The following is a 26,299-nucleotide window of genomic DNA, read 5'->3' as shown; positions in this document are numbered from 1 at the left end:
TATTTTTATATAATCTCACTATATAATTCATATAACGTAGGTAAATATAAATAATTTAATAAATGTTTCTGATTGTCTGTGAAATGATATACCAAACTCCAATAAACCAAAAAGAAGTATTCACAATTTTTTGTGAACAAAATATTGGTGATCTCATTAAGAACTCTGCTAATTTGACTTGGGTTTATCCCAATGCATTTCAGTTTATGGGATTTATAGATAGTGTGAAATTTATGAATGACCCTGTCGATCATAGCTCTGTGAACAGCTCTGCAATGTCAACTGTTAACTGGTTCACAACATGTAAAGTCAGAACCATAGTGTATAGAAACTCTTAAATACATTTTCACAGTCTTACCAGCTCTTGAGAATGGCAGTTAAGTAGCCATTATTGTAAAGACTCCTAGAAATACCCATGCTGGAATTTATTTTAACGTCTGGGAGATGGATGAGTTGTTTAGCTGCTATCTCAGATGTTTCAAAAATACTTTCAGAAAGATTGTGGTGTGGATGAACCAATCAATTTCTCATGAAAAAGTTAGGCTTCATAGTAAGGTCCAGGAAGTAGAATAGGTGAAGTTGGAAATAGCAAATTGGTGTCAAAGAGATCGTTTGCTAACAACATTTGACTTCTAGTAGACAAGGCTGCATAGTGGTATGGAAAGCATTTGCTCTGTTTCTTCCATAAAAGCAGGCAAATATCTTATTAAGTGCGCTCTACAGGTGCATGTAAGAGAAGACCATTACCACAAATTAGTAAAGCCTGTGGGGAACTGAGCTACTTGTTTGTGATTACTGGTGTTTCCTTCATATAGAGGACATGAAAATTATTGAAAAGGTATTTCCTTGAATTTTTTTATCTAGCAAATCTCATTTGAGTACGTCTTTGTCAGACCAGCTTATGTTTGTAATAATAAAGCCAGCAAATGTAATATAATGCAATTTACTTCACACAGGGAGTTGGCTAGTTGGCACTCTCGTTTTTTCTCCAGCCTACGGCTCTGCAAGATGCTTTCTTAGCAACCTGTATTATGGTAGGACTGCCTATTCCTTCTTAGGTTATTTCTTCGCTGTCTTTTTTAGTTAGATACTTGGTTCCTCCTTTCTTCCCATATTTCATCTTCCGTGGTATCTGCTCAGTTTAACTCCCTGATGTTGTGTTGGTCTCCTTAAAAAGCTAACAGATGCAGAGAAATTCATGACCTGTAGTTTGTTCTGTGGAGAGTTGAAACCTCACTGAAAAAGCCTGCCATTACTTCATTCTATATCATTTTAGTTTGGGGGGGTGTTGTGGAGGAATAACTGCTTGCTCAGTGGACATGAATTAATTGAAATAATGCTGATGGTTTCCAAAATATTGGTTTAATTTTACTGTATGAAACTTCAAAACTTAAGTCAGAAGTAAAAACTGTTGAGAGATGCGCTGCCTTTTAGAAATGAATTATCTATGATAAAGAGCAAATAATGAAAAAACCAAAAACCTCTGAAGCTTGAGAATAGAACAGATAGAGTAAATACTTTGTCTTAAAAAGCAGGTGGAAGCAAAAGAAAGTATGATGAAAGTTGTGGATTTTTACTGTAATTTTACATATGTTATTTTATATAATTTTATTTAAATAATACAGTATATTCATATTTGAATTCATGGTGAAAGTTACATTTTCATTTATAACATTTGAAATTATCCATTAATTCAATTCTGAGGATGAAGGTTGTGTATAATTTCACCGATGAGTGAAATGACTTTAGAAGTTTGACTTAATACAGAGTGAAATTTACCATGAACAATGAAAGCTATAAAAACAAAATTATAAAAACGTTTCCTACTTTTATTTCACAAAGGAATATATTTGCTTTTGTGTTTTATACTTGCATTTGAAAAAGAGCACATCATTGTGTTAAAAATCAAATTGTGTAAATACAGTAGTATCTTCATCATCCTTGCAATTCCTTGTCAAAATGTTATTTAATTCCTGTTTCTAGAACAAGCATCTTCTAGTTACACTTTCTATCTTTGGAATGTTAGCATTTTTTTTCTTGAGACTGCCAGTAGGATCAGCAGCTTATTCCAAATGTGGTCTTTTTTGCAATGTGAAGGTTTGCCTGGTTTGTCTTGCAAAGTAGGTTAGTATTGTTGCTGTGTAGTGTTAGTTGCATTGTAAAAAGTAAGTCTGAAAATTTTTTTTTTCTAGAACTGATTCAAAATTTATTTGGCTAATTCCAGAAATGTTTAAAATAAATACTGGTTATACAGTTTTACTACAGCCTAATATTTTTCTGTCCTGGCAAGGAGAATTCAGATTTTCTGCATACAGAATTTTCCAAAATCCTGGTGAGAATTTAGTCCTTAGCCAGAATTTATTGCATCAGTTGCAAAGACTAAACATTGTTTTAAGAACAGACATGGAGATGTAAATTGACATGACAGCTTTGAGTGACTGATGGTGTTAGCTATTCACAAGATTTGTGTGCGCACATGATTAAAATTATGGGAGTAGTAGTAACAGCTGCTGATGTTTCATCTGTGCTAGATCCCTTACCTGGCACGTAGTTGTCTTCCTGTAACAGGTTTAACAGGCTCAGCATTCCTTTTTGAAATGCAGATGAAACTTCTAACTTTGCCTGTGTAAGTAGTTTGGTCGGTCTTCTTTTCCTCACGGTGGTGTTAAATAGCTGTTTCGGGGTTTTATTCTCTGCATACATTTTCTTCCTGCGTACAGTTTTGCAAAGGTGGTAAAGGCAGAATGGTAAATATGGGAATGTAAATATAGTAGTATAAAAAAATGTGCCTCAACACTGATTATAAAGCATGATTTTATTTTATAGGCTGTATAAGCCCTAAGAAGCAAAACATCAACACAAGACAAATAATTTTACTTGATTTAGGAGAGATTTGCAAGGAACAGAAAGAATGGAATCATTTGCTTCTAGACTTCAAAAGAAAAAGAAATTCCACAAGGCTGAGTAGCAGTTTTTCCTACTGAAGAAACTACAGAAACAAGACATCTGTTTTATACAAAGTTTATATTTTCCAATTGACTAGAAGAAAAGATGCAACTCCTGTCTATAAATCACAGAAACGTTCTTCAGATAACAGCTTTGAAAATTAGAAAAATTAAGAAGTTGAAAGAATTGAAGTTGAACGAAAAACAACGAAGCCTTTTTTTAAAGTGGGGTTGCATGTGCAAATGTACCAGCAATATTTCATTTTTTACCATTCTCATTAAATGTCATTAATGAAATTTTTATCTATTTATGTTTTTGCATTATAGATCAGAATATGGCTACACATCCCTGCTGTCATGCAGCACATTATACCCTTTAGGACTTATGTTATCAGGTAAATTTTTAATTTAAGAATTTTTCTTGTCGGACTTTTTGACAGCACCTATTTATAATTTCAGCTGATACACTTCTAATTGTTAAGTTGTTGCTCTGACTGTATCATTTCAACAAGGAGAGTGAAGGTAATGTTTAGAGTTAGTTTGGGCAGCTCCTTACATCCATCTGATTTCAGTATCAATCAGATCAATCTTGTTAATAGCGTTTTTAGTGTGACATCCAGCCCCATTCTGACATGTTGTCTCAGGTTCAATTGTAATACAGTTTCACTTACTGCAGTATCTTCATAAAACTTTACATAAAATTTGCAACAAGACAATGTAAGTAGAAGAGCAATATGTAGTCATTGAGATTTCATATATTGAGTTTCACCGGGTTTTAATACTGCTTCACATTTTGATGTTCTGTATTTCCAGCTGGCAGGAACTGAAGTGTGATCAAAAGTCTGCTTGCACTTTTATGTATCTAAATATATCTAGTCCCAAAGATTTTTCTTTATATCAAACTGCCTATCATGAAAAACACTTCAAAATTAAAGTACTTATAAAGATATTTAAGTATACAAGCAATTTATTTTTATTGGCTTTCTCAGGACAGTAGGAAAAATCCAGTGAGCTGCTGAGGAAATTATCTTGTGTATGTGTATCTGCCTGGAGGTGGAGGGGTGTGGTCGCAATTAATTCTCCTTCCAGTGGCCCAACATTAAACTTTTCTGGTGCAGACAACTTAAAAGACCACTGCTCTTGTGTGGGCCCACAGCTCCTCCAAGGCTCTGGATTTCCTATAACTGTAATATTAGAAATGTACTTATATTGGTCATAGCTTACTTCCCTGATAGCAATAAACGTGCCTTTACAGATTATATTGTCCTAACTATACCAATATAATATGACACTCTTAACAAAAAATAATTACACTGTCAACAAAAAAGTGCACAGAACAATTAGGGTCAGAACTATGTTTCATATTTTAAAATGTTCTGGTTTTAATTGTAAAGGATTTTGACCATAAAAATTTAAGTACTGGCTTGGCTATTGATCTATTTTACTATTACATGGTCTCTACCAAAATGGTATCAGCAGAGAGCAGAGTATTCTGATCTTTTATTAAAACATACCACTCTTGAGTTACAGTCCAGCCGTGTGCACTCCTTTAATGCTGATGTGTTATCTTTGAAATCTTATAAAGGTAATTGTTAATCATGAAGCAGTCTAGGAAGGACAGGCAGAGGATCTTCAAGTTCTTGTCTCCGTACATATTCCATTAATGGTTGGTTGTGTAGCTGGGAATTTGGTTTACAAGCCTTACCTATCTTCTTGCAATGGATGGAAATTAAATAGAGCATTGAAGGATCAACAATTATAGATAGGCTGATAAGAGGGAACTTGAGTGAAACAGAATAACACAGCCTGCAGTCTTTGCTGTTAATCCTCACTTGCTTGTCATCCTGTAATTCTTAAAGCATTTTCTATTTTATAGCTGTAGGTGTAATTAGGGTCACTGGAATGAATAGAAAATTTTTTTTTTTACCTGTGTTTTCCTCATCTCTTCCTCTTTACCCATAGAATATTTGCATCTGATTTAAAATGTGATTTGTCAGCAGCTTCTTGGCATAAATAATGCCCTTGATGTCTGTTCTTAGCATTTACAATACATTCATGGCAATTAGAATGGTAATATTGATACAGAGGCATCTATGGAAAACACTAGCAGTTTAGAGAAGGAAGGGGATGTTCTCCCAGTTTCTGTTTTTCACAACTGAATCCTGATGGGAGATCTGGGATTTCTCAACATTATGAAATCCAAAGCTTTGTGAAGATGCACTTATGGTGTGGGACATGAAGCTTGGAGGCCATATAACAAAAATAATCTCTAGTGCTATACCTTTATATGGGACAGAAGTTAACACAGATGCCTTCGGTAAAAGATGACTTCCTTGATGTATGCAGCTCACCCCATGTGGTTGTCAAGCTTACAGATCTTGTCTTAGCAGCTTGGGTCTCTAGGTCTCCATCTGCTTTTTACTTTAGTTTTAAAAAAAAAAAGCGAACATAATCCTGGGCACAGCAGCACAGCACCTTTGAAACAAATCCTGCAATAGCTTCTGCTGCTATGCAAAGTAAGAAAGAGGGCTTGGAGAGGGCTTTAGTCTAGAATGAGCTCTTGGGGCTCTAACTGACTGTTAGTCCAAATTGCTGCTCATGTACATTCCTTGGAAGAACTGCATTTTGGAGTGCTGATCAGCATAAGCAGAAAGAGAGATCACCTGACTGGCATCTTAGCAGCATCTTTTATTAGATGAAGTTAACCTTTATGTTCCTGTTCAGCAGTTATTTCTACTAGGAGTAGATGAATGGAAAAGTGTGTATTTGTGTAGAGGAAACCACTGCTGGAATTTGCAAAGATCGTGGACACAATCCTATTGCTGGTATCAAAAAGAGACTAATAAATGTTATTTTCTGCCTGGGGAATGGAGCACTAGCATTCATATCTTGCCTGTAAAGGGCCTATGTTTTTAAGCAGTTTAGGAAAAAAATAAAGGACATGAATTAAAAATTAGACCTTTCAATAAAGAAGGAAAATGGGTTTGACCTCTTTAGAAGGAGGCTTTTACTGATCCCAATACCTTAGAATTCTGCATTTCAAATTGCAAAATTCTCATGAAAAAAGAAGAGACTTGTTGACAAAGTGACTCAAGAAAATAAGTCATAGCTTATGCAATTATGAGGACAAGTTGTTGATGATGTCTCTTTATAAAAGACATTGGTTCCAGCTGAATTCCACCTCATGGTCAGAGATGAGATGCTCTGCATGGTTCCAGATACTGAATGCCTCAAGTGAGCAGTAGCTATAAATAGTGGTGGTTTTGGAAAATGGGTTTTTTTTTCAGTGGCAACATTGTTGATTGAAAGTGTCATGGATAGTTCTGTCCTTTAGAGAGGAAAAGACTAGCAGTGAAGTCCAGTTTTGTGAGAAGTAAGAGATAAAGTTGTATGTCTGATACTGTAAGTGCTTCTAATAAACCACAAAAAAGTGCTGGGTAGCATGAAGGAAAAAAAGACCTAAAATTCTTCTTTCTTTGACATCACAGTTGGTATCACCTACTAAATGTTCCTCTGGTAAAATCTAAGACCTGTGTGCAGCATTAACACTGGCCAATATCATACTTGGTTCTAACCCTTTCTCCTCCCCTCCCTTTTTCCTCTCTCCCTCTTCAAGACGGATCTTGAGAGATTTTTTACGAAAGATTTGTGTCGCTGCCCCAGTTAGGGAGAAACAGAACATTCTGTGCTCAAAGCACATTGATGGGAACTTGCAAGTGGCTGTTCCTCCTGTCTTAGCTGTGCAGTCTCGGCACAGGGCATAAGCATGGCACTGGTACATGCAGAGGAAGTAGAAGCTCCAAACAGAATTGTTGATCCATGATACTTCCTGTGGAAGTGAGAGAGAATGCAGCTGAAAGAATTCAAATTACTCTTCTGCTTAAAAATATTTTTCTTAAGAATTTGGGTTTTGTGGGAGTGCCCGAGACCACTCCTTGCTACTAAATGTTATGAAAAACTCAAGTAATAAGCCCTGAAGTTTTCAATGGCAAAAAGTATTTCCTTCAACAATCTGAAAAAAAAGTATGCTGTAGGTACAAAGACTAGGCAAGTCAGGAGACAATAGCCAAGCACTTAAGTGGATTCTTCATATCACTTTGGGGCACTGACTCATTCTGCTTGATATCCCTTTTGCAGCTGTGGTCCAAAGGAGTTATATTAAGGAAAAAAAGATTATTTCACATCTGAGTAGCTGAAGTCCTGAAGCATAAGATGTGATTGTAAGCATTACATTAACATGGAACTGCACGTTTAAAACTGAACTCTCTCTGTCCCCAAATACAGCACATTTAAATAGTTTCAGTAGACTAAAACTGGGTTTTAAAAAATTTATTTATATGTTTGTGTTGCTTAAATGTAGATAATACATATTTACCGATTATTTTAAGTATGCCAGGCTGTCAGGATAGGTCCTATATGTATATAGGCTATCCTTTACGTATATGTCTAAAAAGAGGTATGTTTCTTTCCAAAAGTCTCATTTAGGCAAAAATGTCGGATTTACTAGATTACACAGATCCTGAAATATCGTTCATATATTCCTGTAAGACTTAATGCTCTTCAGACTCAAAAAGAGTTTAGGAATTAAAAAAAATTAATGGACAGAATGGAAGCTATTATTAAGCCATTCTATGAATCACTCATTTATATACTATATACAGTTCTGACCGTTCCATCTCACAGAGGTAATAACAGAACTACCTAGGGGACAGGAAAGGTGACGAAGAAGGTAGGAGATAAAAAATTATGTTGATAGGAGGAGAGACATAGTCTAGGATTTTTTTTTGACAGGGAGATGGCTGTTACACGAGTGATATGAAGACAATAAATAGGGAATGATAATTCACAGTTTTTCAAAAGCAAGAAATGGAGAGCATTCAATACAGTTGTCAGGATGCAGACTTAAAGAGAAATGAAAAGAGATTGTTTTTCATGTGAATGTAATTGTGAAACTAACTGGCATAGATTAATGAGAAAGCCAAAAGTATAAATAGAAAGAGATAAATGAACTCACAGTAGTAGATAGGTCCATCCATTTTTTTTTATATATGGATAAATCTTTCCTCTGCTTTTAGAGTGGCTATTTTGGGGTGAATAGACCTTTTGCCTTGCTCCAGTATCACTATTCTTATGTAAGGCAATGCAGCAAATATACAATTAGTCAGTATAAGGAAAGATATATGTTAATTGATAGTGCTAGCTAAAGTTTTCTTTTTTGTTAGTAATAATGTTCTATTGGTAAAAGCATTAAATGGAGCCAGTTTACGGATACAGATGGGTTTAGGCCACTCTATCTTTCCACAATAAAAATGAGGCTTGGCCTACACTGCAAGTTTGTGTAGTTTTACTCCTGCTAGTAAAGATATGATCATATTTTATTTATGACCAGTGTAGCAGTGCCAATAAATTTTCTAGCGTAGATGCGGTTTTACATGTAAAGACAAGTATGTGATCTTACATTTATACTGTGCCTGGCTAGAATAACCCAGTTGCATTAAAAAAACCTAGGGTGAAGGTTAACGAGTAAAAAGCGTTCTTTTCTCTGTAGCTTTCTTTAGGGCCTTGGCAAAACAGATTATACTGTTGAAGTACTTCTGTAGCTGTGAAAGTGCACCTACACAGTAGGTTCAGTTATTACAAAGTGGGATTTTTTTTAAAACACTGTCTCTTGATATTATAATACAGAAAACATGACACAAGTCTGATTCAGGCTTGGACTAAATACAGTAAACGCACTGAAAGAACTTTAAAAATGTTGTTGTAGTGTGAATTTTATGAATTAAAGTAGGTTTTTACTGATACTGTTGCATTAAAATAAAAAATGTTCTGTTGTGTAAACTAGATGAGTATAGTTGCTTCACCAAACTTTCTAGCGTGAGGAACATTTCAGGTGAAAGTCCTGTTACAGAAATCTAGTGAAGCCACAAAAGCACTCTTGTTTCTGTACATGTAGATGTGTCCATTTCTACCTCTCTGTTACATATAAGCACTCTTTGTCCTGTGGAGAATGAGAAAAATCATAGGATTTATTTTAAGATCATTAGAAATCCTTCACAAAACAATCGAGTATAACTTGATGTGTGTTACGAACTTTGAAAAGCTTTGGGAACCAGGGCTGATTACAGTTTGCATATGAAAATAGGGAGATAAATAATGGTCTGAGGTTACTGATAGTCATACTGAGATTATTATGTTTTGTAACTTGGACCAATGCATTTTTTCAGCAGAGTGCAACTCCTCTCACCTGTCTGTAGGTTAAAGATAGGTCACTGGGTCTACTTTGCTGCTGAACATTTCCAAATGAGTATTCCTTTCTGCTTGCTACTTTTCTTCTGTTTAGAAAACATAGAACAGAAGCATTACATTCTTGCCATGATCTGATTTCCAGTGCTCCACATGAGAAGACAAATTTCTCAATTAATAACAGTGAAGGGTCTGATTGCCTTGGCCCAGAATGGTCCTCTTTTTGTCTTACCCTTACTTTCTGTGATTTCTCTCATAGATCTACAGTCTGTATGGTTATTTGCACTGAAGTCTCTTTTCTATGTTTGACAATGTTAAGTAGCATTTAAGTGTGTTTATTTTAAGGCCTCTGCACAAGAGCTGTGTAAAAGGGCCTCAATCTAAATAAGAATCAGGCCCTGTATTTTTGCCGCTTTTTTTTTTTTTTTTTATTTACTGATGTTTATATGATGTAAATGGAAAGGAATGGTGCATAAATCTAGTTAAGTGTAGTTTAAGTTGTGTTTTTTAGAAGATTCATGCATCTATCTGGCCAGTCTCCAAGGATAGATCCAGGCTTAGGCTGTCAAACAAATGGATTTTTAACGCATTTCTGTGTAGTTAAATCTATTTTGGATGTAGTTGAAACTTCAAAATGCTGAAGTACAGCACAAAAAATTAATTATGCCAACCTTGTATGTATGTACCTTTCACTGTGCAATCTTTAACTGCTTCAAAATAAGCTCAGGAAAGCTTGTTTCAACATTTTTCTCTTATGCATTTAGTTTAGAAGAAATTTTCAACAGTGTCAGTGTTTTATATGTGAACCTTACAAGCATTTCAATATGGATTTTCTTGGTATATCTTGCTCTTGTAGTTGCTTAGGTAAAAGTAAGGTTGCGCTAGCTTCTGTAAGTTTTTATAAATGATTCTTTCTTCTGCCTCCCATTTGCAGAGGATGTTATCTTTATTGCGACTCACAGTGCGTGATTAGATGACCCCTTATCTAAGATGTCTGCAGTAGGAGGAACTTAGCTATTTAAAATTCTTTAGCATTTTTGCTTTCTCTATAAGATTCCTAGGATTCTTGGTGATGCTTCTCATACTCCCTTAAAAATGATAATTACTGTCAATAGAAGAAACAACTTGGGCACGTGTTCCTGTACTAACCTGTTGCGAAAGCAGTGCTGTGGCACAGGGAGTACTGATGTACAAGCACAGATGGCATATGGTTATGGCAGAAAAAATGTGCGTGTACTGCATTTACTCTAATTGTATCAGGACGTGATTGCACAATTAAAATTTTTTTCTGTTCTGTGTCTGAGGCCACTAAAAGGGCTATATTCATCTTCAGCTGATTCTCACTGTCAGGGCATGCTGTTTGTGGTCCATTGACACTGTTTCCAGAAATTCAGTTTTAAAGTATATTAATACGTTGAGGGGATTGCGACAGTTCAGTTTTAAATCAAGTAAATAGATGTGATGCAACTATCTGGAGAGGGCACTTTTTCCAGTGCTTCCAACCTACATTTTGAAAGAATTTCATGGGTTTCCTGTTGTTTTGTGGAATGAAAGAAATCTTAAAATAAGAAATTTATTTACGTTTTAAAATATTCTGTATAATTCTGTTTTTCCTTTTTTTATTGTTGCCAACTTTTGATAGTGGTATTTTAAGGCTTAGTACTCTTACAGCTATTGGAAATACATATTTGCTATAATCAAGATGGTGTTCCAGGAATGTTCTAGTTTGAATCATACCCTTTTTTTCTTCCATTTGTAATTTATTCTAGGTATTTATGTAAACTGTCAGACCAGGAGTTGCGACAGAGTGCAGCCCGGAACATGGCAGATTTAATGTGGAGCACAGTTAAAGAACCATTGGATACAGCCTTGTGTTTTGATAAAGAAAGTCTTGATCTTGCATTTAAATACTTCATGTCTCCAACTCTAACAATGAGATTGGCTGGGCTGAGTCAAATAACAGTAAGAACTTTTTAAAAATATAAATAATATTTAGAATAAATGTTTCTTTTTGTGTTTTATGAGTTATGGACTTGTTTGGGGGGCTTTTTCAATGTGTGAAAACAGCAGAATCCTCTTATATGTAGTCTGAGGAAATTATAGTAATGATTGTGAATATAGGGTTCACTGAGAGATAAGTGCAAGTGATGGCTTTGTCTGCAGCATATGGAACTGTAACACATTCCCTGAACAATTTACCATGCTAAACAAAACTGTCTTATAACCATGTTTTGTGACAGCTATATTGAAACAAAGTCCCTTGACATGGCTATATTTGTGGTTTACAAAGGCTTTCAATCTGTTTTCATTTTTACCTTTACAGTGTCTTGACTCTACTGTAATTAGCTGCTTCTTTGTATTGTATGTACCTCTTTTTCCTTGTTTAGTATATAGTCTGTTTCTCAAGAGAGCACATTTCTGCATTAATTAGCAGAAGATGGAACTGAAGACATAAATATATATAGCATCAAATAGATTAAAACCAAAAAAGCCCCACCCTTCTCTTTCCCATGGAAATGCTCCGCATTGCACCAGTCAAGATACGTTGTGTATCTTTTGTCTGCCATTGCTTCCTACGTATGTGTTCTTGCCATAGAGACAGCTGTATAGGTGGTCAAAAGTGAACTTTTTTGTTCATCTGAGCCTTTTCAGTTTTGTGTTTCTTCTGACAATCCTGTATTTAAGATTTATAGCTCATATTGTCATGTTTGCCTTAATGCACAAAATAGTGAACAAGAACAAACTATACTAGAATAAACAAACATGTTCTCCTTAAGTTTTGTAGTACTTTCTGAACGGATTTGGCCTTCTCTGTTCTGATTACATAGCGTCACTCAGTGACTCTCTTCATCACTGGCTGTCAGTAAATACAAGGTTACTTAAATTTGATTTTGCTTCTCGCTATATTTAAATATAGAAGTATTTAAATTCTTTTAATAAATGACAACTTAAAGTAACCTGTAAGTATTTCCAGTCAAGATATTGGTTATTTTTCACCAAAGTAAGTATTTAATTTACCTAGATATGTGACCCACTAAGTTAAAAAATAAAAAAAAAAAAAGACTGTGAACTACATTAATCAAATGCTGTTCTAAGGGTAACTGCATTAACTGGACTTGAATGCATTGTCCATTCAGTTTTGCATTTGTATGAATGCAAACGTGATGCTGTTCATTCAGTGGAGGTGCTAAAGCAAGATACAGAGGAAGTTAACTTTTGGAAGAAATAGCGACAGCACATATTCATTACTGTAAATATAATTTATATACATAAGTAATTTATGTGACTTTACATAAGTGCTACATATGATATACTCAGTGCCTGAATTCTAATCTTCTGTCATGATTAATTAGTGTGAAGTGAATGTTCAGGGTTCTTTTTTGTGTAATAAGAAAACTTCAGAGAGCTGATAAAATCTTAGGTGAAAATATAGCATATATTTTTGTTTTGATTTTTCATCTCCATGTGCTTGATACAGTTACAGATACAGTATCTGGCAGATATGTTTTAAAATATGGCCATTAACTGGGCATAAAATTAATTTCCTTTTTATTTTTTTAAACTCTGCACAGTTTTGGTAAATGTTATTTTCAGTATTGTTCATTTTAAAGTAAATTTTCAGTGTTTGCATACTTCCAGTTACGTTAGATTTTTATTTAAGTACTTTCCTTTGGTTTTGTACAGTTGTCCTTCTTCAACTACTAATGTATATCTTTTTGTGTATGCTTACCAAAAGAAAGTCTGAAAATAAGAATGCATCAGTTTGGGTTTTTTTCAGACATGAAATTCATTCAAGGGAGTGTGAAATTGGGCAATTTTAAATAGTTAAAACGTGTTCTGACCTGTTATGATTGATAAATATGACTGTAAAAATGACATGTCTTTTTAGACTAAAACAGGTTTTAGCTTGTAAAAAAACCCAGAATATTGTTTGTTAATAAGTTATTGTGTCTTTTTAAAATATGAATGGTCTCTAAAACTGCTCTGGAACTCTGAGAATTCATTGTTCTTTCTCATTCAAAGCATAGGAAATTTTCTCTTCTCTTTTTAAAGGTCTTATGAAAATATTTTCGGAAGAAGCATATTTTCATTTTTCTTGTTTGACTTTTGAGTTTGAGAACCATTTTGGTTTATTTCGTTTTGTATGCCTGGCCTGGAACAATTTTAATTGCAAGGTCTGCAACTTTGTGAAATCTGAACCAAGATTTACAGAAATTTGGACTGCCCCTTCACTGAAGTTTTCTGTCCTCTTTGCAAACAAAGACGTGTTTACAAAGATGTAATGGAGTTCAGCTTCGTTAGTATTTTCACACAACTTTCTCTCTTACTGATCCACTTTCACGACTATTTTCTTGAAGTTTCTTTTTTCTGTTCATGTCTTTGATGGCTAGAATTTGACAAAATAGTTTCACTGAAATGTTCTTCCCAACCAACGCAAATTCAGCTTCCTGTTTTGTATTCAAGACTTTAGAACTACCATACCTGCAACTGCAAAATGTTTTCCTTTCCTGGACTTTCATTTTCCAAAAGTTGAGCATTTAAGCCTTGAAACAATTCTTCATTTCATTTAGCAAATAGATGTGAAGATTAAAAGAAAACTTTTAGCAAAATTATGTGCAAAATATTTTGAAGTGTGAACTTTTCAATATATACTTTATTTTGAAGAAAAGTTTCGTCTGAAAATTCGTACGGAAAGTTGACTCAGGTGCAGATTCTAATTTCAACTCACAAAATCAAGACTAAAATAGATTTAGTCAAATAATTTCTGTGGCTTGCCTGATTGTTCCTTTTGCAAGATAAATGTACTTTTGCTCTCATCGTGGAGACAGAAATCTTTAACCAAAAATATCAGTGAATCTAAACAGATGAATGTCTTCTAACACGGAGGTGTTGATTTATGTCTGCCAAGAGATTTTTTTTTTTTTTCCTGTCTGACAGCTAACATGACCAGTCCTAAAATTAAACCTTTCAAGTTTCTTGGAACCTCTTGAATACGTGCTGTATGGCATAGAGGGATTGTATTTGCTTATCACCAAGTATAGACTCACGTCCCTTGAAGAGGAGCATATACATAATGTGTCGTATCATGTGACTAAAGTTCTTATTTACAAAACAAGGTTGAAGACAGACACATGAAAGTTAATTTTAGCAAAGTGGAAGCTTGAGTGGTTGCATATGAAGTTGGAAATAGCTACAGAAAAGAACAGCAAAATACAAACCAAGATATACCTTTGTTGTTACATTGTTTCCCTTTGATTTCATTTCCCAGTCATCTGTTGAGGTGGTTTAGCTCCAAAATGCTCTCTTTCTCTCCTGTTCCCTCACAAACAGGACTGTCTGTTTTTCTGTCCTTTCAGTTACAGATGGACTTAAGTATGTGAAAATGAATACTCATAACTGATCTGGCCACCCTTCCTTTTTAATTTTTTCCAACCCCTTTTTATTTTTTCTGTGCATTAGTGAAAATGCAAATGCAGCATTGTTAGGTTTTTCCTGAACAAATTCAGTGCAAAACTTGAACAGTGCATATTTTTTATTCTTATATTGGTTTCCTGTGTAGAAAGTTTAGTTACCTTTGATGTCTGGGTCTTGACAAAAGGTTAGCTAGGGAGATGCCTTTTTATTCTCAGCTTTCTTTGCTGAGACTTTATACCTCTGTTGTACATCATAACTAACACATTTGTGTTACATTAATTGAGTGTCTGGGCCCAGGCCTCTTTAGTTTCTCACAGTGTTTCATGTATGGTAAAAAAAAAAGTAAAAGTATTTTATTCCCTCTGACATTTCATGGTAATGAAACATGAAGTGAAAAAAATGTTAGGAAGTGAGAATAAGGTGGTACAACATAATCCCATGTGTACTTTGTATTGTGCTGTTGTGTCAGAATTCCAAGACTTCAGTTGAAATTGCTAGAATTTTCAAACAATTTTTACAGTATGAAAAAGAACACCTTTTGGCAGAATTCCTTTGGATAAGGATTTTCTATGTGAAATTAGGATCAAATGTGACCATGGATTTAAAATTTGTAATAGTAACAGTCCAATACTCTCACTCATTGATCCCTTCCAAAACATTTTCAGTTGGGGGGTAAGTTTTCAGAAAAGTCAGTGGACTTTCACTTCTTTATTTGACCCAGCTCTAATTGGTCATAACAATTTCTTCATGAAGTTCTGCTCATGTGTTTTTCCACTCCTAAATAGGTTTTATTTGAAAGTATCTATTAATAATTTATCTATTAATAATTGTGTAATGAAGCCTCTCATGTTTCACTAATTTTAATGCGTATTTTCAATTTTGTTTCTTCAAAAACATTTTTCCCATGAAAATTTCTGAGATTAGACACCAGTGAATCTCTGTATAAAGGCTGCAGGAGATTAGCTGTCACCCAAATTGCAGAGCGTGTGTACCGGACTTGTTTCAAGAAAAAAAAGAGTAAATGTTTTGATGAAGTTATGGAACAAGTTTAATTTGAATGTCAAAAATTCACATTACCGCATCTTTAATTTTTCTGAAAACAAGATGACAAGTTTTATTACATAATTTTAAATATTTTATAAAAGGTTATGTACATGCAAAGAATTGGATACAGAGCCATCTCTGGATCTGGAAAGTTGATGCTAAGGAAAAGGATCAAAAAGAGATGTAAACCTTTAACATGCTTTGCTTTTCTCTAGGATGTCTTGAATTTATCTGTTCAGATACCTTTCAAGCCTTCATTTTATACAAAAATACTTCATTTTCACTCTCCAATTTTGTAGACTTTCAACACTGATAATGTGACAAAAGAAATCTTTGCTGTGGTAATAAGCATTACAATAATGGGGAAACTCAAATATCAGTTCCAGAGTATGTGTTTCATTTCTCATGAAAATCTATGTGCAAAGTAAATGCTACACACCTTGTTGTGATTTCTGGAGTGGGTGGAGTTTTGTAACATCATTAATTGCCTTAGTGATAGAAAGGTTGATTAAAAAAGAAAATCGATCCCTCTTGCCTTCTAGAATGCCTGTTCAAATTTTTGTCAAAATGATTTATTTAGAATCATTGGAAGTTCTAGAAAAATTTTTCACTAATGCTGTTTTTAAATGTAAGAAAAATACCTCACAAAATATTTAGATAAAATTTTAATTTTTTTTCTTCCTTTTTCTAACTATAGAACCAACTTCATACCTTCAATGATGTGTGTAATAATGAGTCATTAGTTTCAGACACAGAAACGTAAGTAGGAACATTATTATGAATACTTTAAGTGCGCTATATGATTGCAGTTCTTCTGTATTGTTGTTATGGATTATGCACAGTGGGGAGTAGTGATAACCCAAGGCATTTATTACCAATATTCTAACCAAGGGTTTAATAAATGGTTTTAAATGGTAACTTTAAAAATATTTATAAATGTTTCTGGATTTTTTACTGTCTTAAAAGTTAGAGTCAAGGTAACCTTTAGAAAAATACAGATATTGAAATAATAAATACCTGTAGGCGGGCCATTGTCTCCATTGCGATGTATAAATAAGAACCAACTAATTAATATCAAAGTAGTATTTTTGCCATCTACTCATTTCTCCTGGTTAGTTAACCAAGAATTGTCTTGCCATCACTGGCTCCCAGCCTTTTTGTTAGTTTTCCACTGAGTCCGTGAGGCTATGCTTTTAGAACTTTTCATGGTTTCTCTTCAAAGTCTTTATTTGTATAATTCAGGTGTGCTTAACAATTCTAAAGGGGACTCCTGTAAATCTTTGAGAAGATTCATGTGTGGCATTGTAGTCCAGTGAGGAAATGTATTGATTTTTGTAGTAACTCTAAACTTACTGTTAGAACTGTCTACAATTTAGACAAAAGTATGTCTTTAGGTAGTTGAAATAACTGTTCTTTTGAAATAGTAGGCAAAGTGTGTAATATCTAGGATCTTACTTGTGATACACTCTTTACATTTATTTATCTTGGGGGTTGTATCTACGTGCGTATCTGTCTCACTACAGTCACACACTCTCCACTGTCTTTTGCTCATTAATGAGAAGTCTGTTACAGCAGCACTTGGCTTGCTTTCTGTCTGGGTAGTTTTATTACAGACTATTTTATTATAACACCTGCTTATTGAAATCTGGCAGCAGTCAAGACTGCAATACTGTAGATTTCATGTAAATAACAACTTGAGTATTTGAAGCGAAATTTATGGTAGTAGGTTGGTATTTTAAAAATAAAAAATCAGAATCTAGGGCAGTTTTGCTTCCATAAAGATGGGAAAATGAGAATACAAAACAAATAACCACTTGTGATCAACTTTTTCTTGTCCTTTGTCACTAAATCAATAGGTGAACATGAATCCATGCTATCCATTTATTTCAAAGTAAATTTTGATACTTAGTGTCGGAAGAAAGTAAAAGAATTCTTGTCAAGTATGACACAAATATCTATGATCTGATGAAACCTAAATGTAGTGTCGCTAAGCTCATGTACATTTCAAAAAATTTGTATTATTGCAATAAATGTAATCAAACATTTATTACTTAACATAATATATACTTATATATAAATTTGATTTATATATTTTGTGCCCTGGGAGCAGTGTTGGGTTTTTTCCAAAGCCTGTAGTTCTGTAGCAGTGGAAGTAAATACTACAAGAGCGTAACATGTTGAGTATGTGAGGTGGCTTGGTTGGCTGGAGTATTTTCAATATTGTACTGCCAGTTTATGGTGTGCTGTGACACTGGGACTGCCAAACCTCAATTTTATCTGTTTGTTCTTCCTTCCTTCCTTTATGTTGAAAATCTGAAACTGATGTGTTTCTTGGTTAGTTTATCTTCTGAAACCCATTGAGAATGAAATAGTTTTTAACTAGTAGTAACTAATTAAGGAACATGATCAAGAAGTTATTCTGCCAGTTAAACCTAATGAAAAACTGATTTTCTGTGTCAAATGTAAAAAAGGGAAGTTATCGACAGGGGAAAAAGAGAAGGGTGCTTAAATTTCCCTGCAGAAGAGCAGATGTACTATGTAAGAACATCGGAGTTATTTTAAAGCTGAAGGAAATTGTCAAATTCTCATTTGGGGTATTACTTCCTTGGCAAGGGCATCTGTAAACAGCCTGTCATTTGAAAGGAACGCGGCATGAACAGAAGACCTTCTTTTCCACTTCTGTAGTGTGCGATGCTTTTTTTTAATCTGAATTCCAGTCATTCTGGTGTTCTACCTGAAAAGTTGGGTATAAATCAGTATCAAGTATTGCTGCTCATCTTCAGATACGTTTTGAAATCAATCACTGATTTCTTCCAGCCAAATAACTACAAAAGGCTGCTGCAGAAGGATGGGGAAAATGTCTTGGTTCTACAGTTTGTTCAGTACAAAGCTTCCCTCTCATTAGAGGCTCTGTTCATGAGAAATTTTTGGATGAGAAGGCACTTACAGACTTGGCCGTGACTGAATGAGCAGCAAAAGGAAAGCTTTTCATTCCTATTTTCTTTTCTTAGTGGAGAAAGGAAGTCTAAGATTTATTTTGTACCTTTGTAGCCTCTGCAGATTTATCAAAGGAAGATGTTTTGCATTATGTCTGGTCATCCCCGTTATGTGTTTTGACTTTTCCAGATGCGTTTGGAACTGTCAACCTTTGGGATTTCTCCTTCTCTATCTTGATAAGGTGGGTTTGCGGGAGGTATCTAATTATTTTTTTTTTTAAAAAGAGCTGTCAGTTAGTCCTAGCTCTCCCCTTTTGTTTAGAAGTATGATCAGGATTTTTTTAGCAAATATTTTGCAATAGTAGCTTCCCACCTTTATCTGCGTGGTTGCAAATTTTTCCATGGTAGGACAAACTAAAGCATCTTCTGTCTAGGAAAACACTGGATTTCACAATTTGCACCTGAAAGCAGTAGAAAGCTAAGACAGAGAAATCTGTTTGCTAGCTGTAGGTATTTGTATGTCTTTTTAGATTTAGTTTACTTGACTGTCTTCTCTAGGGTTGAGGGTTTGTGGTGACTGAGTATGCGTATTGTCCAGATGTGTGCAATGTCTCAGTGACTCAACTTCATCATATTCCACAGAGATACACTTTTAATTTAGCTATTCCTGGCTCTTAAAATAGAATCAAGTTTTTTGCAATCTAAGGTACTGAAGAGTATGAAATCTGTTGAAGCTAAAAGTAATGAGACTGAACAGAAGAGTCTTCAAGTCTTTGAATAGTGATTCCTAAAACTATTTTGCTGATGTCAGTGAAAAATGATCATGCCTTTCAGGGAAGGAAAGAGGGGTTTTTGTGCTGTTTGGACCACAAGAGGAAAAAGTGGTGTTTTTTCCATAATGAGGACACTGTCAGCTTGTGGAAATAACATGTGTAAAGAGGTATTTTGTTTTGCTCTTCACTTGGCAGGCAGCCAAGAATTTGAGTTTCAGGATTCAGGTTGATGCTGAGATGACTTCCCACCTCATTTAAAAACTTGATTGCCCTCACTTACAAAGCTTCCTAGAGAATAATTTCAGGTGTCCAAAATTCCTTTCACCTGTGAACAGAAAGATCTCTTCTCCTTTCTTTTCCCTCTCTTTGCTTATGTATTGAGATATTAAACCGCAATTTTTGTATTGCTTTTCACCCTCACCACTGTTCTCTTAGCTCATGTTAACTCTTGCTTTCTCAATTTTTGTCTAAGCTCGCCAACTGAATTTGTGGCAGCATCATTTAAACGCCTCTTCCCCGCTCTCTATTCCACATTCCAGGGATCTTTTCAGATTTTCTCTGAAAAAAAATAGTAGTAAAGTTTTTCACTCAGCTCACTAGTGTTTCTTTCTGGTAGCATACACAATAGTTTGGTAAATATTCAAGATTATGTTAGAGTGGTGGGTTTGGAGCATCAACTAAGAAAATGTGTTCTTGTAAACAAAAACGTGTGCTTGAATGTGTGTTAGGAAGGTGCCTGCTAGATCCTCTTTGCATTTCTTAGCCTAAATAGTTGAGATCAGTGTTTCCCATCTGTTGTAGGTGCTATTTCAGTGATTTTGTTAAAAAAATGTTAAGTCTTCATCCTTTGCAAGCTGCTTGTTACATTTCTAAATTTTTTCTTTTAAGTTTTTATGTTTTATTTTTCAGTGGTGTTGCTGACTTGCTGTTGTATTTCATCCAGTACTGAGCTGGTGTGGTTTTGTAGCTGTGTGGTGAATTGTGTTGGGAATTGACTGATTGGATAAATAAGGTTTTCTTTGGGGCTGTTATTTTGCTGTGGGATTTGTTCCTGGATCTGGGTCATCATGTGGCTACCAAGTGTTGCATCACAGCCATAGATTAAAATGTTTCTAGGACTTTTAACCTAGTCCTCTTAGAGAGGCATTCTTTGACCTACCAGGAAAATGCATAAACCGTAGTTTCCCTCCAGATAGTTATTATTGACAATAACGAACAAAATTCAAGCTCTAGTACTCGCCTTTCCTAAGTACAATTCACAAACATCAGGTTATATCAGAACCTGCATAGCTTTCACTCTTCCCCACAGTTTCATGGAATGCCTGGGGAAAGTAATGTCAATAGTACTTGGAATTTCATTTGTTGGAAGTAAAACAGTTACTTTTGACAGTCCTGAATTGTCAGTGGATTTAAAATAAGACTAGGGAGAAATTAAGTCTAGAGATCATATAGCCCAATATGCTGTGTAGATGTCGAGTGTGAGAAAGATTTAGAGACAATTAAACTAGAGTAGATGCTGCCTTCAATTTTGCATTTTCTTCTCCTCCTCTCACCCAGAATACGTGCGTATAGAGAGTATCAAGTGCTTTAAATTGCTTTTCCTCTTGCTATCCCAATTACGAAATGCATGAAAAATAGCTAATATGTGCTATTACCAAGGTGAATGTTCTTACTTCTAAGGTCTGTATGACTTAGATCTCTAATTTGTAAAAACGTTCTTTGTACTGCTACTTTTGTGTTAGAGGGAAAAGCACGTCTATGCTTTGATCATAATGCATGTTTTTCACTCTCACTGTTTCCTTCAGTATGAAAGAGGAAAATTTTTCTATAACTTTTGAAGAACTTATTTTAAAAGAAAATTTAAGCATATTTTTACTGTAAATTGTGTTCTTGCTAAGTTGCCTGAATTGTGGTGATATTGTATAGTAATAGTCATATAATAGTTTTCAAATTGCTCTGTGAAAAAATAGTTTTGAATTATGAAAAATACAGACTATATGAAAGAAATTTTAACATAGGTAGAAATCAAAATGAAACCTCATTGAAAAATATTGAAAATTGTACTTTAAATCTTTTTATTAAAAATTATTCTAGGTTGTCCTACTTATTTGGGGCAACTCAGTGCATTTTTATAGACTTGAGTGTATCTGAAATTTTTCAAGGCTTCTAGGCTTTTTGTCATTAATTATTAGAGTAAAAATGGGATAAATGACAATATGCAAACTTAAACCATAGGTTAATTTATCCATAGGCTGGCAGTTTATTTTTATTTATATCAAGTTCTGGAATTGCTTGTGAGTGAAGATGTTCACTCTGTTTGAAAGTGAGGAAACTTATTAAGGAGCTGGGAAACCACCAGACAAAAAAAATCTTTCCTGAAATGGAAGCCTTCAGGAAATAAAGTCAGACATACTTCATTTACACTGAAATTAGCTTTCTTTGGTGAATCCTTGAATCAGCTGTCATAAATATATTTCATAGTATATCAGCGAACAAAATATTTAGTGCTGGTAATAGCTTTGTCATTTAAAAAGGCAGTATTTAGTGATTGGTGTACCCTCGGCAAAACTTTCTGGGAGGAACAAATCTCTTGGGGAAACACAAAAGCTGCATTCTGCCTTTCACAAGGATCCTCTTGCTTTTGGTCATCCTCAACAAATCCATATCAAATGAATGTTTACCTTCAGAAATCTGAGATATCATTTTATCACAGTTGAGCTCACCAGTAGATTAAAGAGTTTTTTTACTGCTGAGAAGACATCTATTAAAAAAAGGCATCCTTTCAAAAGAATAATCCATTATTTCTCAGAAGAAAAATGTTGCAGACTAGAGATTGAGAACTGCCACACTCATTTAGTAAAATGTGAAGGAACTCCCTCTGTAAGAGAGTTTTTGTTCTTTGGAGTAGCTAAAATGCAACATATGACTCTGGATACAATGTCTAATGGCCATTGTGCTACTAGCAGAAGTATTCGGTTTTAAGAGACATACTGAGCAGTATGTCCTTTCATATTAACATCACCTAGTGAATCTAGCAGTGTTTATCTGAGATTCATTCTGAAAGCTACAGGTTTAAAAATTCAGATCCAAGAAGAAATTAAGTGGTCCTGGAACAAAATTACCTCCATTGACTTAGAACTCCGGTGTTAAGGCTTTTGCCTCTTATGGAGGACCATATGCAATGATTTTTTTTCACATTTCATAACCAGAAAGGCATCCATCCAGGTCTCTTGCATCTACTGGGTGTACGTTCACTCATGTGATCAGATCTGTCTACCTTTTATATGTGCAAAACGCAGACTATGAGGCTTTCTGCTTGTATTTTGTCATGTAGCAGGAGCAGTTCTGCCCACAGCAAGGGGAAGCAATGTGAAGCCATAAGAAGGAGCTGGCGGCGAATAGGCCATAAGTTCAAGGAACTTTTTTGCATGCTGTATTCAGGTTTCAGAGGATGGGTTGGGCACTTGTGGTTTAAGATGAATCTGTAATATCTCTGACAAAATCAAAAGTAACAGACCTATAGTCTCTTGAGCTATATGGGCAATGCCACTGTGGTCACTTGTGCTTGTCAGCATGGAGGCAGGTGGATAAGAGCATTTTTTAGAGCCACGTGTGTTGCTAAAGGAGACTGGTAGCATATGTTCAAATGAATACTAAGTTCCTTTAGCTGTAAAATCTGCAAAATCACAGCTTGTGTGTGTAAAGGTCTGTCTTCAGATTTTGTTAGACAGAATCCTGAAAGGGTCTGTAATGTGCATGCTCCAAAGCTTGGTTTGGGGTAGGCATCTTTGGGGTGCTGGGGTGGTGGTTGGGTTTTGGTTTTGTTTTGAAATGAGGCTGTAGGAAGTTAAGTAGATTTTGGTTTCATGGAACAGATCTGGCTTATCTTTTTCATCCCTTTTTGAGCAGACACCCCGTCAAACTGACTTAACAGTATGAGAAATAATTTATTAATAAGCCATAAATGATACTGTTAGTAAATTGTACCTGACAAGCTGGTTTTTACTTAAGTCTTAGGGTATGTTATCTTCCTTTGAACAGTATAAGAATATTTGATTAGCCATGTCCTGGAATTAGAATAGGACAGTATAGGAATGGTGTGTGTCGAGTTACAGGAACTATGCTGAGTTCATCCATAGGGATTAAGCAATTCAAAACAATTGAAGAACTGGCAACATGCCCTGGAAAAGTGAATCCTGTTTGGAAAACCTACAAAGGCAGTCTCTTTTTACCTTAAGAATCTTGTTTTCTTATTGCAGATGGTAAAGATTGGCAATCCTGGAATTTTAATAGTGACCATAAATGTGACACAGATAGCAGTGGTAAAAATAATTCTTCCTGTAGTCCTCTAAGACACCCCCTCCCTCCCATCCTCTCCTCCTTGTGAAACAGAGAGCTTTTATTCCAGGGCCATTTAAACTACGGGCTGTGCTTTAAATACTATGATATCCTCTAATTGCTTCTGGTGCCAAAATCTGGGTAAACAAACATTTGCTTGAAAGGAAGGAATAAAAAGGAGCTTATGCACTAGTTTCTAGACAGGGCAGTCCTTTCTGGAAGTTCAACTTTTGTTTTAGAAAATTCAGTTTCCTTGTGCTGTTCTGTTTGAATGTTTGCTTATGGATTGGCAGTGGGTAAAGTTTCCTATTGTTGCGAGTGAGACAAAATGAGAAATTTCAAGTATCTGTATGCTACATGTGTGTGAGTATGACCAGGTAAAACATAGAACCTTAAAAATATTTAAGAGATTTTCTTTAAAAAATAATTTCTATCACTCTCACATTTAGCTACATTTGTGAACTGAGTAGTTCTGGAATTTCATTATAAACTTGAGTTAAATAGCGATGTTTAGCAAAATCTTACCCATGAGGTCTTTGAAAGTGGTCTGCAGGTGGTCTTGTTGAGCTCTATTAACTGATAAAATTGGTAGAGTTGTTGGTTACATGTTTGCTAGTGATCCAGAGGGGTGAGTAGAAAATGTTGATATTTGGCATTAGTCTTCCAGCTAAAGAAGAAAAAAATACAGAAATCGTTTGCTTTTTACCTGAATGAATGAATGTGGCGTATGCTTCATGTTCAAAAAACTTTTCATATGCTTACTACCATTACAGATATTAATTTGAAAGACATGCTGTGCTAGGGAAGAGCACAGTGTGTATAATACAGGCAGATAATTTTACATATGTTTCCACTCTTTTTTCATCTCTAGGTCAATTGCAAAAGAGCTTGCAGACTGGCTTATCAGCAACAATGTAGTTGAGCACATTTTTGGACCAAATTTACATATTGAGGTTTGTATAAAATTATTACTATTTTTAGTATAAACATGGAGGAGTAACTTCATGTTCTAGTAAATCTTTCCTCAATATGTTCTCACTTTGCAGATCATCAAACAGTGCCAAGTGATTCTGAATTTTCTTGCAGCTGAGGGGAGACTTAGTACTCAACATATAGACTGTATTTGGGCTGCAGCACAGGTATATATAAAATTTTTATAATTGCAAGAATGATTAAAAAAACCCCAGAAAATGGCAAGCTGATTTTATATTTGTAAAGTTGAGTTTTTTACTTTTTTTTGTCTGTCTCTCTCAGTGCTTTGCTGACCAAAATTTTAAGTTAGGTAACTGCTGCAATTACTGTTCTTTCATTAGATGCAAGAATTCACCTAGGCTACTTTTAGACAAGAAAAAAAAATGAAGTTGTATAGCAAAGGCATAGTGTTTTCACTAAGAATGGGGATGAAGACTGTAGGGCAGATGTAGTATTTTTACAACTGTGCTAAATTGCCTTGCTGCTATGTATTGTGGCTTCCATTTCTGTTACTCCTGGTGGGAACAATCAGGTAAAAATCATGGCAGTGAAGTTTATAGCTGTGTTACAGTGCTGGTGTTAAAATCTATAGAAGGCACTGAGATTTTATTATTTGCTTGGTAAACCTGGAAACTCTGATAGGCTTTTTTCCTTCAGAAAGATATATTTGTTTGCTACTTTTAATGGATTGCGATGCTTTTATTTCAGGTTGTGAAATTTTTATTTAGGGAATTTGAATACAGTAGTCATTTTGATTTCCTGTTGTGGAAACTGTTTTTCCATGGCTTCATTCTGCCTTTACTATTAAAAAAAAACAAAACAAACAAAAAAACCCAGAAAAAACCCTCAAGGTTTCAGTGTCTTTTTTTTTCTGAAAAATGAAGGTCAGACAAATAAAATAGATATTTTTGAACAGGTATAGAGAACATACTTCTATGCAAATTAGAATTTGAAAGGGTTTTTTTAATGTGTTCAATATTTCTCTATAACTTGTTTCAATCAAATACCATAGTATACATATTCTGACACCTCTGTAGTCCATTATTCCAGCGTGCAGCTGGTGTGTTAATAAAGGCTCATTATAACAGCATTCACTCTAATAGGCTCCAACCATTTTCTGTATCAGAGTAATTAATAATTACTTATTTTACTAACATTTTTAAAGCATTATTTTGCCTTTCTTGATGTTTTCACAGATGCAGTAATTGACGTTAATGTTAGATTTTTTTCTAGCTTTTGTACTATTTTAAGAACTTAATATAATTACCCAAATGTAATAATTCTTTTACAGTTCACATCGTCATTTTGACATACTGATATTTTCAAAATATATGTGATACCAGAATTAAGTATGTCCTGACTGCTTCCTGTAAAAGGTTTAAACGTCTAATGTTTTTTTAAAGGCTGGCACCTTTAGACTAAAAGAGTAGAAGGCCTTAAAGAATATATTTTCTGCTTTTTAAACTAAGTTTTTGACCAAAATTTATCTTCTTTGACTGGAAGCAGATATCTCAAGATGTTTAAATGTGTCCTTGTATGGAACCAACATAATTTCATTTGGCTTTGAATCCTGTAAAAGGTGGCCTGTACCCCATGAACTGCTGACACAGATATTTATATACCAGGAAGGCAA

General features: G+C 34.7%; 1 protein-coding gene across 1 annotated transcript in view; it reads left to right on the top strand.

Moving 5' to 3' along the window:
* USP34 (ubiquitin specific peptidase 34) overlaps positions 1-26,299 on the top strand; it is a 139,101-nt gene that overhangs the window by 24,681 nt on the left and 88,121 nt on the right. The window contains 5 exon segments of the mRNA XM_035896988.1: positions 3,273-3,340; positions 10,958-11,150; positions 16,345-16,406; positions 24,566-24,647; positions 24,741-24,833. Of these exon segments, the coding sequence (XP_035752881.1) occupies positions 3,273-3,340; positions 10,958-11,150; positions 16,345-16,406; positions 24,566-24,647; positions 24,741-24,833 (498 nt within the window).

Source organism: Egretta garzetta, unplaced genomic scaffold (assembly GCF_000687185.1).
Source record: "Egretta garzetta isolate BGI_Z169 unplaced genomic scaffold, ASM68718v1 scaffold306, whole genome shotgun sequence".
Lineage (NCBI taxonomy): Eukaryota > Metazoa > Chordata > Aves > Pelecaniformes > Ardeidae > Egretta > Egretta garzetta.
This window is presented reverse-complemented; position numbering and strand designations above follow the sequence as displayed.